At 42.8% G+C, this 13,429-nt stretch overlaps 1 protein-coding gene across 7 annotated transcripts in view; it reads left to right on the forward strand.

Annotated features, from left to right (window-relative positions):
- LOC306833980 (ankyrin repeat and SAM domain-containing protein 1A) overlaps positions 1-13,429 on the forward strand; it is a 67,799-nt gene that overhangs the window by 48,009 nt on the left and 6,361 nt on the right. For all 7 annotated transcript variants that reach the window (XM_079359675.1, XM_079359674.1, XM_079359677.1 and 4 more), the window contains 9 exons: positions 365-477; positions 8,558-8,656; positions 9,389-9,535; positions 9,968-10,075; positions 10,184-10,354; positions 10,450-10,587; positions 10,690-10,761; positions 10,852-10,938; positions 11,724-11,861. In XM_079359675.1, the coding sequence (XP_079215801.1) occupies positions 365-477; positions 8,558-8,656; positions 9,389-9,535; positions 9,968-10,075; positions 10,184-10,354; positions 10,450-10,587; positions 10,690-10,761; positions 10,852-10,938; positions 11,724-11,861 (1,073 nt within the window). The remainder of the gene's footprint in view (positions 1-364; positions 478-8,557; positions 8,657-9,388; positions 9,536-9,967; positions 10,076-10,183; positions 10,355-10,449; positions 10,588-10,689; positions 10,762-10,851; positions 10,939-11,723; positions 11,862-13,429) is intronic.

Below are 13,429 nucleotides of genomic sequence, written 5' to 3' on the forward strand. Positions count from 1 at the left end.
TGCAAGATTTTGTTTTTGAACAGAAAATGCTACCTCCTGAAAACCTGCAGATGTTTCTGACTGACTGTCACAGCTAGAATTTGTGAAGCTGGTGTCAGACCAGCCCCGACCCCGACATTATCTCCTTCACCCCTAAACTCAGGGGTACCTGATTTCATCTTGGGTGATTGTGGTTCGGCCCCCGCTGCCCTGCGGGAGCTGACGCCCTGTCCACACAGGACACTGTCTCCCTCACCATCCTGCTGCTGGTGCGCTCGGCTCTGCTGGCCGAGAATGATGTGGCAGTGCCACGTCTCCTCCTCAGAGTGCCGCTGCTACCGACTCAAAGGTTTCTCCCTCCTGAAACGTTTTCCCCTGTCGGTAGGTGCTGCGGGCCGCATGCTGGAACAGCCTGTGGGGGACTGGCTGGAGCATGTGGGGCTTCCTCAGTACGAGAGCAAACTACTCCTGAATGGTTTCGACGACTTGCACTACATGGTGAGTTTGACTTTAATTGAACTTAATGCTCTTTGATTTCCTCATTTTTTTAATTCTCCTACTTTTCGCACTTACTCCTACTTAACTCCATTTTGTGTCTTTGTGCATTAATCCAATTGGCGCCACACTCCATTAGCAGTGAGATGATCCCATTAGCTGCTTCTGAAGTTCAATTAGCTGAATCCTGTAACAACCCTTCCCACTTTATCAGCAGCTACAACATTATGTTACCGGAACTGTTTATTGTGTGTTGATTCAGCACTTTATTGAATATCACCCTTTGCATCATGTACTTTGACTTTCCTCTCTTTTTTTGTGACACACTCTCGGGCTGAGCTGGATTGTTTGCTGGATTCACACATCCACCGCTCAACACTATGCAGCTTCACCTGAGCTGTCACATAGTTTGTTTACAGCCACTTGGATACCATTCGATCTGGTTGGTTGCGTGTTGAGTCAGGTGTATGCTGCACTCTCAGACATTCTGTCTCCAGCTCAGACTTACAGTCAGGGGACCGGCTGATGCTCAGGCAGAGTGGAGGAGCACTAAGTGAGCAATGGGATGCTATTGCCAAGCCGACACGTTTATGGAGCCCACAGTGTGCGACGCCACTATGAGTTGGCTCTGTTGCTTGTGTCAGTAATGAAGACTGATGGAGGAAATGACCATGGACCCAGCTGGTAGGCTGGGCAAGTGGGCGGGGTGGAAATGAAATTGCCATCACAGGTCAAGATGGAAACTTTTTCCTTTTTTGATCAGGCACATCAACACACTTCTTTGACACAATCTGGTTTTCATTTCATTCAAACATTGAGCTTCACGTGTTCCTATACTCCACGGTTTGAATGATGGTCATATTCAGGTTTCAAGCCTAACTAAATCCAACCCAAAAGGCCTTACACAACACGATTCATTTAAATGAGCTGGATTCACAGTTCTGCTTATACATTATCAAACCATTCAAAATAGATAAGAACTTCTCAAAAGTAAGAACTAATTTGCGGCTTAGGTTTAGCTTAGTTGGTAGAGCAGACCCTCACGTGTACGGAGGCTAGAGACTCTCTCTCTCTCTCTCTCTCTCTCTCATCTCCTCTCTCATCTCTCTCTCTCTCTCTCTCTCTTCTCTCTCTCTCTCTCTCTCTCTCTCTCTCTCTCTCTCTCCTCTCTCTCTCTCTCTCTCTCTCTCTCTCTCTCTCTCTCTTGCTGTCCCAACAGATGAAGGCAAAGTGCGTTGAAAAAATCTTAGAAAAAAGTAAAAACAAACTTGAACTTCATTTTTCCATCGGTGCATCCAAGGTTTTTCGGGTTTCTTCAGTCCCATGAGTGTTTGGATTTTTAAGCTCCACAATCATCAGTACAAGGAGCGTATTTTGTCCTTAAACTGTGAACATCGTTTACTTCTAGACTCTGCATGATTAAAGCTCTTGAGCAAGGAATTTTCAGCCGGTAATAAAGCAAGCTGTAATGAATGTTGATGCCTTTGTGTGACCTACAAATGCAAACAAGAGCAACAGAGAGGAGATTGATGATTATTATTTTGAATGCCTGTAACCACCACTGCAGAAGTGTCAGAGAAAAGAAACAGCCTTTTTTGACATTATTGACCGCAACGAGTGCTGCTACATCTGATTTGTTGAAAGAAAGCAGGAGGAGATTTGATCAGAAAGCACTACTTACTCATGTACAAGGCAAGATCAGCAAAGTGAGAAGAGGTACGAGCTACAGTAAATGTCTGCAGCACTTGAAGACCAAGAGAAATTTCCCCAAGGGGACAATATAGCATCTCATGGCGTATTATACTGCTTTGTCCACAGGGGGGCGCCATAATCAACACAAAGTACAAGTTCCTCACAGGAGCTTTAGTGCTGTGTTCCAGTTGAACTGGGAAGTGGGACTTTCCAAGTTCAAAGTCGGAAGTGTCAACTGGAACGCCACATGAAGGCGTATTTACTTGTCGGAAAGTCAGAGGAACTCGGAGTAGCCCGAGTTAGACTCCAACATGGCGGCTACGTGCATCAACCATATGTTAAAGCTGTAACTATAGTGTTTAACAGCCACTTGCTCCTCTTTTTGTGATTAAATCGATCACACTGATAGTATCGTGTATCCCGTGGACATGTTGTCATGTTATATTTGTGCACAAACTATCATGTAGTGTGTTGTTATCTTCTGGCTTTAGCTAACAAAACAAAGGTACTCCTGTAGCTGCCCATGTTGCTTTTCTGACTTGCAACTGGAACACACTGAACTCAGATGGGACGTCATTCCCAGCTCCGACTTCCCAGTTCCGAGTTAAATGGAACGTAGCATAACTCTGATGAAGCATTGATCATAAATGAATCTCCTTGGGTGTCTCTATGACTAGTTCATCTGGAAACCTCAAATGTTTGACCACCTGACACGTCTAAGTGTTTTACATGCAAAATAACGTTTAGTTCATTAAGTCAGCCGTGCAGCTGGCAGTGTCAAATGGATTTACAAGACACAATGTCAGACATACTCCATAATTCAGTCCCAAATTGTAACCCACGCAAACCTTACGGGGAAAAACATTTTTTGTACAAGTTTTCCAGCAGCAGGTTGTGTCTTCAAAGGTGTTTTTTTTTTTTTTTTTTGAGCAGTCAGATGTTTTCTGTCTGCTCGGGAAGATAACACATTGCTCGAGGAGAAAGACGTGTTTAAAGCTTCAAACACTGCACGGGCTGAAGAATATTTAAATCAAGCGAAACTACTTCAAAAATCGGCACACTCTGAACCCAACCCCCAGAGACAAGATCAAATTGAAGTAAACGTATGGGATGTTCACAAATCAAGCATGTCTTTACATCAACCATGTTTTACTGTCGTTTCTAACCTTTACAGCTCGGAACTTCACACGATGAATACTTCAAATAAATGTGTAAAATGTCCTGCCTTATGGGCCCTTATCCTGTAGCTGTAGTAGACGTCTGTGTCGGATTTATTTCAGTATTGATACATCCAATAATAATCTTTAATCTACTCTGAAAAGAGAAATCCTCCACATATCTGCCTCCCTCCCTCTCATCCACTGCCATTAACAGCCATGTTTAACTCCGCCATTAAGCCTCTGAAGATACTCTCAGGGTTTAATCTTCCTGCTGTCTTTTAGTCTTTCACACTCTTCTTCCTCAGTCCCCCCTTTTTTTTTTTTTTCAAAGCAGGAAGCTGGAAAAAAAAATGTCTATCTTTAAACACAGCTTAGAGCCCACCTGGCCTCCTAAAGTCTGTGGAGGATTTAGAAAGAAAAAAAATGTAGCATTTAAACAGTGTGTCCTTCCCTCAGTCAGTGTTGACCCTGTTTTTGGTTGAAAAAAATTACAGTTTGGTCTCACTTGGAAAAAGAGAATCTCCCTCTGAGTCACCTCGCCTCTGCAGAACTCTTTCTAGATGTGTTTAATGTACTCTGGTGCAGTGGAGCGTTAACAGGAACATCCTTTGATACCACACAGATTATTCTTTTTTTTTTTTATTTCCAGCTTTGAGGCATAGGTTCAAAGTGCTCTGTATGTTTAGTAAAAAAAAGAATATGAAATGTACTTAAATGCAATTACACGGAGACCATTTCACATGCCTTCATCTTCTCTCATCTTGATTATTACAAAAGCTTCTTCACTTGCTTCAACCAAAACTCCATAAATCAGCTCCAGATTGTACAGAACTTCCAGTCTTCTTAACCAGCACAGAGGAAAAGGGACCACATTTCACCTGTTTGGGCCTTCTTTTATTGACTCTCTGTTCATTTAAGAACTTCACATTAATGATCTAACTGCTGACCTCTCTCCTGCATCATATCTGACCTCTTGGTAACATCTCAGCTGAGGCTAGGAAATTAATTTCCTACGATTTTGGCTTCCCACATTCATGAACACAAGGTAGACGAGATTAAACGGCTTCTGTGGTACACGATGTGTTGTGCTTGTTTTGTCAAATCTAAATTTATTTCCTTTTTTTGTAATATATATTTTTTTCACTAATTGTGTTAAATGATAGTGAGCTCAGTATTAATAAAAAAATGGGATTAGGAGTTTATGATCCTCCCTATTGTTGGTGTATTTCATGAGCTCTGCTACTTTTCATATTTCAAATAGGTCTCATTAATGAGCTCCTTTTAACGGTACAGTATGTAGAATTGCATGCTAACGTTTACATTAAAATATCTAACGGCCGCCGTGAAAGTCACGAAATGTTCATCGTTGTCAAGGAAACACCGGATCGTACGTCAAAGTCCGCTGCATAATATAGCGCTAGCTGCTCCTGAAACCTGTTCTGTTGTGTATGTGCTGCTGTAATTTAAAAAATATCGTCAGTACACATAACGTCTTTCTCAGGTCGGTTTGGCTCGTTCGTATAGCTTCAACACAGAGTTCGTTCATTTTTACACCGCAAGCGTCGACGTCATCTTTTGTTATTGTTTGATTGAGAGCCCCCTAGCGGCGGATTTTACATTCAGTAGGGCCTATGTGGAATCTTCTTGTGCGTTTGAAAGGCCTTAACAAAAACAATAGTTTAGAAACAGCCGGAGCCAATGAGCAGCAGATCACTAATTAAACAGTGTTTACTCTGCCATTCAGGCTGCTGTGATCTCTGTCTATCCTGCAGGCTCGCTTTAGAAACGGATCAATAACAGCACTGATTGTAGGCTGTTCAAGCACCGGAGCAGAGGCAAGCCTCCTCTGAAACCAATTAGTTGCTTTTTATCGACTCATGGAGCAAATGTCCCCATGAAACAAGCTGTGAGGGAGCAGGCGTTTCACCAGCGCTCACTGGTGCTGACAAGCAATGGCTTTTAAAACTAAACAGCTCATTTTGTCCACAGTCTACCAAAAACCTCTGATAAACACCAAGTTAGTTTGTATTCAAGGGAACTGAGTCAAAGTTGCACTTCTGCAAGTTGACCCATTACATGTTGAAAGCAACAGCATGGCTTTACTCAGTGTTACAAGACGAAGTGAAATATGAGCAAAGCAGCAAGTTGGACCATCAGTTTTTCCTTTCTTGTAACTTTCTGTCCTCATTGTTATTTTTTTGCCATTAAACAAATTGCAAAAGTGAGTCAATGGCACTAAAGCCTGCAGACAGATAAGGAATTCAGTAATGGCTTCATGCATTAGAAGCTCCAAGATGGCTAATGGATTAATAGATTTTTCTGTTGTGGTAATGGTGGTGATGTATTGGTCCATTTATCTGCTTGAAAACATTTGTGCAGGAATTTGAGGAGTCCATTTAAAGAGCATTTCTGCATTTTCTTTACACTGTTTCCTGGAAGCTCTTTGGGGCGTCCTCTGACAGCCTCTTTAGGAGGACAAACTCGGGTTTCGGTGCTGTTGGTTGGTTGTCCTTTTCATTTAGACGGTGGGGATAAGTGATCTGTGCCCAAGCTGGAGGCCCCGGTCTGAATTCATAGTGTTTTAAACCAGAGGGACCGCTATGACTATTCTCCGGATCGGGCGGAGGACAGAGCAGCATTTTAATGAGAGAACAGGAGGACAGCGGAGATGGATGGGCCGCACAAGCACAGACACAACGCACCTACACCTCACACTAATCTAGATGTATTCTTTTCTCCAATCTTGTGCTGAATTAAGCTTTTTTCACAACTCGTGCATTCTCACTTTTTGAACCTGCTGAGCTGGTGACAGGGTTAAAGTCGTAACACATTGGTCCGACTTTATGTGGCTAATCAGTAAGCAGCATTTGTTTGGTAATTTTGGCATTTGTGCTGCAGGAGATCAATGTTTTATTTACCCTTTTCATTTTTATTTATTTATTTATTTATTTTTTGCTCCATAAGGGTTCAAATTTAAAATCCTGGCATTGAGAACGGATAAGTTCGCGCAGAAAAATGGCATCAATTTCTATAAACCTTTTTCAGAATTCAAACAGTGTGCCATCAAATTTTACGGGGTCAACAACAAATCTAAGCAATGAGCCTAATGTTTGAAATCTCTCACTGTTAAGTTGAAGAAAAAGAAACTCACTGCTGCAGACTTTCATCCTTACTGGCCAATAACCAACTCCTCATCCGTCATAAAGTCATTGTCAGTGTGACACGTTTAATTTATCATTTTCATTTAGCTTCAGATACTTTGGGCACACACATTTATATTTTGTCTTTGTCGTAAACTTGCTTCTACTTTGGCTTGATTTTAAGAAGTTATGAAATTGAGTTAATTAAAAAAATATCTATATTTATTGCTATTTTTTGTCTCATTTTGCCCTCATTTGTAAAACCTTGAACGTATGTCCCTCAGGTCATCATTTTAAAAATAGATGCCTGTCTCTGTTATGTGTTATTTCATGTGACATCTGGCTCTCTGCAAAACAAATCTACCTACACGTTCAAATAAAGAACCTTAACCTAAAGCAGTAAGAAAGAAAACGGCTGCATTAAAAAGCACATCTGCATTACAGTGCCGAGCAGGATTAGGGTTTGAAGACGCCCTTAAAATGTGAAAAGGGTGTTGATGGAGTGTGCCCCAGCTCAGCTTCTCCCCACAGAGCCATCTATCAGCTCATCTCCAGTGGGACAGTAATGCAATGATCCATGCACTGTGAAAGTGCTATTATCCATCCAGCTCTCAAATAGTTTCATCCTCAGCCGGCGAGGCAGCGATCAGCGTGTAGCTGCTCACAGATAATGGGCTCTATGCTGTCAGTTTAGTGCCGAGTATTAAGGAATAAAAGAGGTGAGTCATGATGCTCAATATGTGCTCCGGCTTCAGCGGGAGCCAGCTTCCCGTCACATGACAGACCCACCGCACTTTCTGAGACATTACATGCACACTTATGGTCTTCACTTTGTTTTTTGTTTTTTTCTCACAACAGCTGAACCCTCTGAACCAGAATCTCCTCACGTTCTCGTGCCCTCTGTACGTCGCCCCGCAAAAAAAATGCGATCATTGTGATTCCACGAGCAGCATTACTCTGCGTTTTTTTCCTCCCAATCACTGACAGGCTTACTCGCCCCCCCCCCCCCGCCGCTCATTCTCTCTGTTCCTCGTTTGCATCGACGAATTCTGAATGAAAAACAAGCCGTTAGGTTTGACCTACAGACGGCTCCACGTCTGTCCTGACACTGCTGTGTGCCTGTGGATTAACTTGTGATTGATATTGGAGAATCAGCTCCATGTGCTCCTGAGCTGTCACAATTTGTTCTGTACTTTAACACACGAGGTTGAGATGCTGACCTTAGCTTCACAGTTCCACCGTGAGCATTTATGGCCTGAAAAAGACGGACTCAGGACTCATCCTGGCTCCTTCTCTGTCACCAGAGTCGTCCGCTTCCTAATACGTCATTTTATCTGACAGTTGAACCTTGAGATCAGCGAACAGGACGTTTATAATGAACCACTGTGCGTGTGCAGTCTTTCCTGCTCCATGTCACACCGTTTTGATTGTCCCCCCTGCAGCCATCACTTACAGTCAGCTGTCGATGTGCCGTATTCTCCCCCTCCATCTCATATCGCTGACCACTCCGATCTTCTGACATTGATTTATCGCTTCTTTTCTCTATTATTCAATACCTGCCACACAGTCCCAAAGGTGCTGCTGTGCGTAACCAAAGAAGGGTTACACAGCTCTGTTAGTGCCCCCCCCCCCCCCAACACACACACACACACACACACACACGTACTGTTATATCTCATTTACGGGGTTATCGATGTGGCCTCCAGGCTACAGTCAGTGGGAGGATGAAGACTAACTGACCTTTTTACTGCAGTGGTAGCATTCAGTATGATCAATACTGACCCTGCAGTGTAAGGCTCTCCTCAAGGAGGCTTTGTTTTAGGAAGGCATACAGCCTGAGCTTGATTTCTATGAGTAGATTTATGACCATACATTTTAACTTTACTGTTCTACATTTTGGCACTTATGGCTTGGAATTCCTCTCTGCGCTCTTTTTCCTCTTGAATGATTCTTCATTTAAAGCAAGGTTGAACAAATGTGCCTCCATAGTTCTGAGTGTTGACTCGAGTGCTGTCCTCAGTGATGTATCATTTTCTAATGGAAGCCTTTTACCATTCAACATACTCAGTTGCTTTTATCTTCTGTCTACAGGGCAGCAACGTCATGGAGGACCAGGACTTGAGAGAGATCGGGATCACGGATCCAAGCCACAGAAAGAAGATCCTGCATGCGGCACGTTCGTTACCCAAGGTGACAAATCCTTATTAACCACGTTCAACTCTCAAGTCACTTTAGTGTGACCTGATTCAGTGAGTTTTATTACATCTACTGTCTCACGAGGCATAACGTAAAAAAAAAAGATGCCGCGTGAAATCCAAGATGGCGGACAAAGCAACAAAGTCTACCGATATGATGACAGCGTTCTGCCTTTATGTCAATGCTGTGACGTATTCCCAGGATCGACGAATGAGTGGAAAAGAACACACTGGCGAGCAAAAAAGATTACAAAGCTGTTTTATTACATTTGCAGTGGTCGTGCACTGGGCGTGTTATATAAACATCATCACCCTGCCCGCTTGTCTCCCCCCCCCCTGAATTTTCCTGAAGATTACCTGCTTTGTTTACAAATCGGCTCACTCCAATATTTCTAGCGAGATGTTGCAGGAAAAACTTTTAGTAAAGTCAGAATGAAAACTTTGACCATTTGCTTTCACACATAAAGAGAGATTTTAAGAGGTTTTTGCATGTGTGAAAACATTGGAACTTTTTCTTCTTTACATCAATGTATTTTTTTGAGTGTTTTATTAAAGATGTGTTTGGGCCTTTTTGCCATTATTGGATAGGACCATGCTCTCTGCGATGAGGACTATATGAAATGAAGTTATACATCAACATAAGTTGGCACATAACGTACTGTATGTGCCAAGATGTCATCCTAAAGCCTTCAAAGCATCGGTGCCTGACGCTTGTCTTTTTTTCCAGGTGAAAGCTCTGGGCTGTGACGGCAGCAGCTCCCTCTCCTCCTGGCTGGAGAATCTGGGCCTGCACGAGTACTTGCACAACTTCCTGGCCAGCGGCTACCGCTCTCTGGACTGTGTCAAAAACCTGTGGGAGCTGGAGATTGTCAATGTGAGTCACGGGGACACAGGACTAAAGGGAGTATCAGAGGGTGAAATTAGTTTCACACCGTGTAAAAGGAAAACTCAGGAAAAGAGAGAAGTTTTGTGTTTTGAGTTTTGGTTTGGGGGAAGCAGGATTTTTCAAACTTTGTAAGCAAACATGCCAAACTTCAGTTGTGAAATATTGTAGAACAGAGCTGAAACTGAATTATGCTGCCTATTAACATGGCAAATTTTTGTTCGACAAAACAAACTTCTGAAATTAGATTTTTAATAAGACTATAGAGTCTCATTTTCGGGTTACAGGCTTCAAAGCTCAACAGGTTACTGACAAAGTCGCAGCGTCTTGAGGATTTTCATCATACGCCACACTTTCCATCACTTCTGCGTCCTGAAATGCCGCTACATATATTTACAAGATATTTTCCTCTCTTTCCTTTAGGTGCTGAAGATCTCCTTACTTGGTCACAGGAAACGCATCATCGCCTCATTAGCGGAAAGACCCTATGAAGAGCCTCCAGTGAAGCCTCCTCGATTGTCTCAAATCAGGGTGAGTTTGTTTCACCGACAGCTTTCTCAGTTTTCTCTCTTTTGCACACAAATTTAGCTGATTTTTTTACTACTTGATACTGAGTGTATTGAAACTCTGTCTCTCCAGTGCCAAGACCTTCCTGGATCCCAGTCCTCGTCCCCTCTCAGTCAGATGGAGTCCTACTCGGGACGTTCGATGGACCCTCTGCTGCCAATTGTAGAATCGGGGAGGAAAAAAGTGCCAGAAACCGACTATGACGTTACCCAAAGATATCGCAGTGAACGACACAGATCACACGTATGTTGTGTTTTATTTGTGTCTCAAACCATCGTGTCTCAGTGTGATGGAGTGATTATATCTTTTGTAATATATATTTTTTTTTTTTCCTCTAGGAACGGTACGACGAACGGCATCGAGAGCCTCGTCTGACCCTGCGGCCTCCTAGTCTAGCAGCACCATATGCCCCGGTCCAGAACTGGCATCATCAGCCTGAGAAGCTCATCTTTGAATCCTGCGCCTATGAAGCCAATGTAAATTTATACCTTTTGATTCTCTCACATACTCGTAATTCATTCATAATTCACGGAACACATCCTTATCTTGCATTTTGTCCCTCTCCTTTTCCGTTGTAGTACCTCGGTTCCATGCTTATCAAGGATCTGCGGGGTACTGAGTCCACGCAGGATGCCTGTGCCAAAATGCGGGTGAGCGACAACTTTCTTAACCAGAGAAAATCAGGACATTAAACGCGTAGATACATTTGATGTATTCATGTCCTTTTTTTTCCTATGCAGAGATCGACAGAGCAAATGAGAAAAGTCCCCAGCATTGTCCTCTCCATAACCTACAAGGGTGTGAAGTTCATCGATGCAGCCAATAAGGTCAGCGACTTGATGAGCACACGGCCACGGTTAACAGATGGCGGTTAAATGTAATCACCCTCAGCTCTACTTACGGCCTGAGTTCAACAGAGAAACGGATAGTGGGAGAAATGAAAATTTATACCCGTTCAAATATCTTTTCTTATTTTTAACTGGAACTCTGTAACGCCTGCCTGAGGGTCACAATTCATACTCAGAATTCAAGACATGAGAAGGCTCTGCAGCTATTTTCTTGGCCTGTCTAAGTACCGGGACTGTTTCCTCGAATATTGTTTGAAGAGTGGGGTGCTCCCTCACTCCCATCACTTGAAGTGCAGTGTGAACCAATCTGTTGATTTGAGACTTCACAGTTAAATTACCAAACCAGGCAACAATTGCATAGCGAAGTATACTTTCGATCACAGAATGATAAAAAAGCAGCATCACCTTCTGCTGGACACTGTACACCCTAAGCCTTCGCAGAAAGTAAAGTCGCTGCTGGATCCTAGTACACACACTATTTAATTAGGCTACATAGTTCATTTGCTGACTTTTCAAAAAAAACAGTTGTTAGGCTGTTTTCTGAATGTTTTTTTTATTTTTTTATCATAAGACTAGTTAGTAGTCAGTAAGTTCTCTTTACTGTCACAGCTGTGAAACTTGATTCATGCTTCAGTGTCTTCCCTTTACTGCCTGTCTCCTGTCATTGTTGTAAATCGTAAGAACACACAATTAAAAAAAAAAAAAACATTACAGCCATTAAAGTCCCAGTTTGGATTCTCATGCTGCCTCTTCTCTTTGTGCAGAACATCATTGCAGAGCACGAGATCCGAAACATATCATGTGCAGCCCAGGACCCAGAGGACTTGTGCACATTTGCTTACATCACCAAGGACCTGCAGACCAGCCACCACTACTGCCACGTGTTCAGCACAGTAGACGTGGTAAGAATACAACAATTCATACCTGGAACAAGTTAGTTCATTTGTGACAAAGATGATGAAATGACTAAGAGGAAAAGTGTTGAGAACCTTCCCTGCTTTAAATTTAAATTCCTCCATCATCGTGTATTTACACTGAGTAGATGTGACACTGTTATCTCTAGACTGGCCTGTCTCCTTGAGGTGTCACGCTCCAGTTGGGGTTGATTGCCTCCCCGTGCTACTCTGGCCATGATAAGTAGCCCTCCATTACTTACCCTGTCCCCCATGAGATGTGATGATTATCCTGCTAATCTCCCTCATAATGCGGACTGGGCCACTGCAGACTAAACTCAGCCTGACAGTGTTTGTTTCCTGGCTGCGCTTTAGCAGAAAGTGTTGAAGTAGGTTGATAATCATGGAAAGCCACATCTGTCATCAGTTGTTTTAAACTGTATTGATCATAATTGCCGCCGTCAGCCTTGGCCCAACCTTCAGCACACAAAGAGAACACAGAGCTAATCACATCCTGTCTGGATCATTGACTTTATATAAATATGGACAGACACGTCTGTGGTATAAATTTGAAGCTGGAACACTATGCAGCAACAGGCCCTGACACATCGTGCTGGTGACATCATTTGCAGCCAAGTCATGCCCAGAAGGGATCAGATAGTGAAGCTGCAGACACGCAATTAACTTCTTGACAAAAAGTCAAAGATCCCTCAGGTCGGTACAGTCCACAGAAAAACAGATTGAAGTGGACACCCACAATGTGTGAAGTGGAATGACTTTACTTCTTACGATTCCTCCTCTGCTTGACTAATCTGTTAAACACCAAAAGGAGCTGCATTTGTCATTAGAGCTGTAAATCGTAACGTTACATCCACTCTTTTCTGCATCAAATAGATCATTAAAGACCAAAGTTCTCCTTTGGTAGTTTAAAGGGTTACAGAGGCTACTCCTATCAAACACTGTGAATACACCTGTGTGATGGTTCCAGACAGGGACCGGCTTGAATAAGCACACATGTTCGGGAGCTGCCTGAGAAAAAATTCTTACTGCACTTCCTACTGGACGTATTTCAAACTTCGTCCGAGATTTTTACAGAAATAACTCAGTTCTTAAAAAAAAAAAAAAACAAGCACACCCATTTTTAGCAGTATTAGAGGTGAGGCCAGCTGCTGCGGAGGTCTTCAACAACCAAAACGTAAACAGGCTTTTATTCCTTAAAGGGTTATTTCGGATTATTTCAGACCTCAGTTTCTGTTTTTTTTTTTTTTTTTCCTTTTAGAGGTCTGTTGTGAGAAGCTTGAGTTCTCTGTCTTTATTCTAAGGGGGCTTTGTCATATTTGGAAGCTGTCACAGTATAACAAAAGAGTGCAGCAGGCAGCAGCTTTAATACTAAGCTACAGCAGATGAATCCACTTCAAGTACTGAGAGGAGCTGCTTGCTGCTGCAAAATACTCAGGAGATTACTGCCACACCGTGTTACACAATTTGGCTTTCCAGAGAGGGGAAAAAAAAACAACTTTGTTCTGATATGTTTTTCATCTCACTGCAAACTGAGTTCACTTTAGTTCTCCAGGCTG

Source organism: Symphodus melops, assembly GCF_947650265.1.
Source record: "Symphodus melops genome assembly, chromosome: 13".
NCBI classification, from domain to species: domain Eukaryota; kingdom Metazoa; phylum Chordata; class Actinopteri; order Labriformes; family Labridae; genus Symphodus; species Symphodus melops.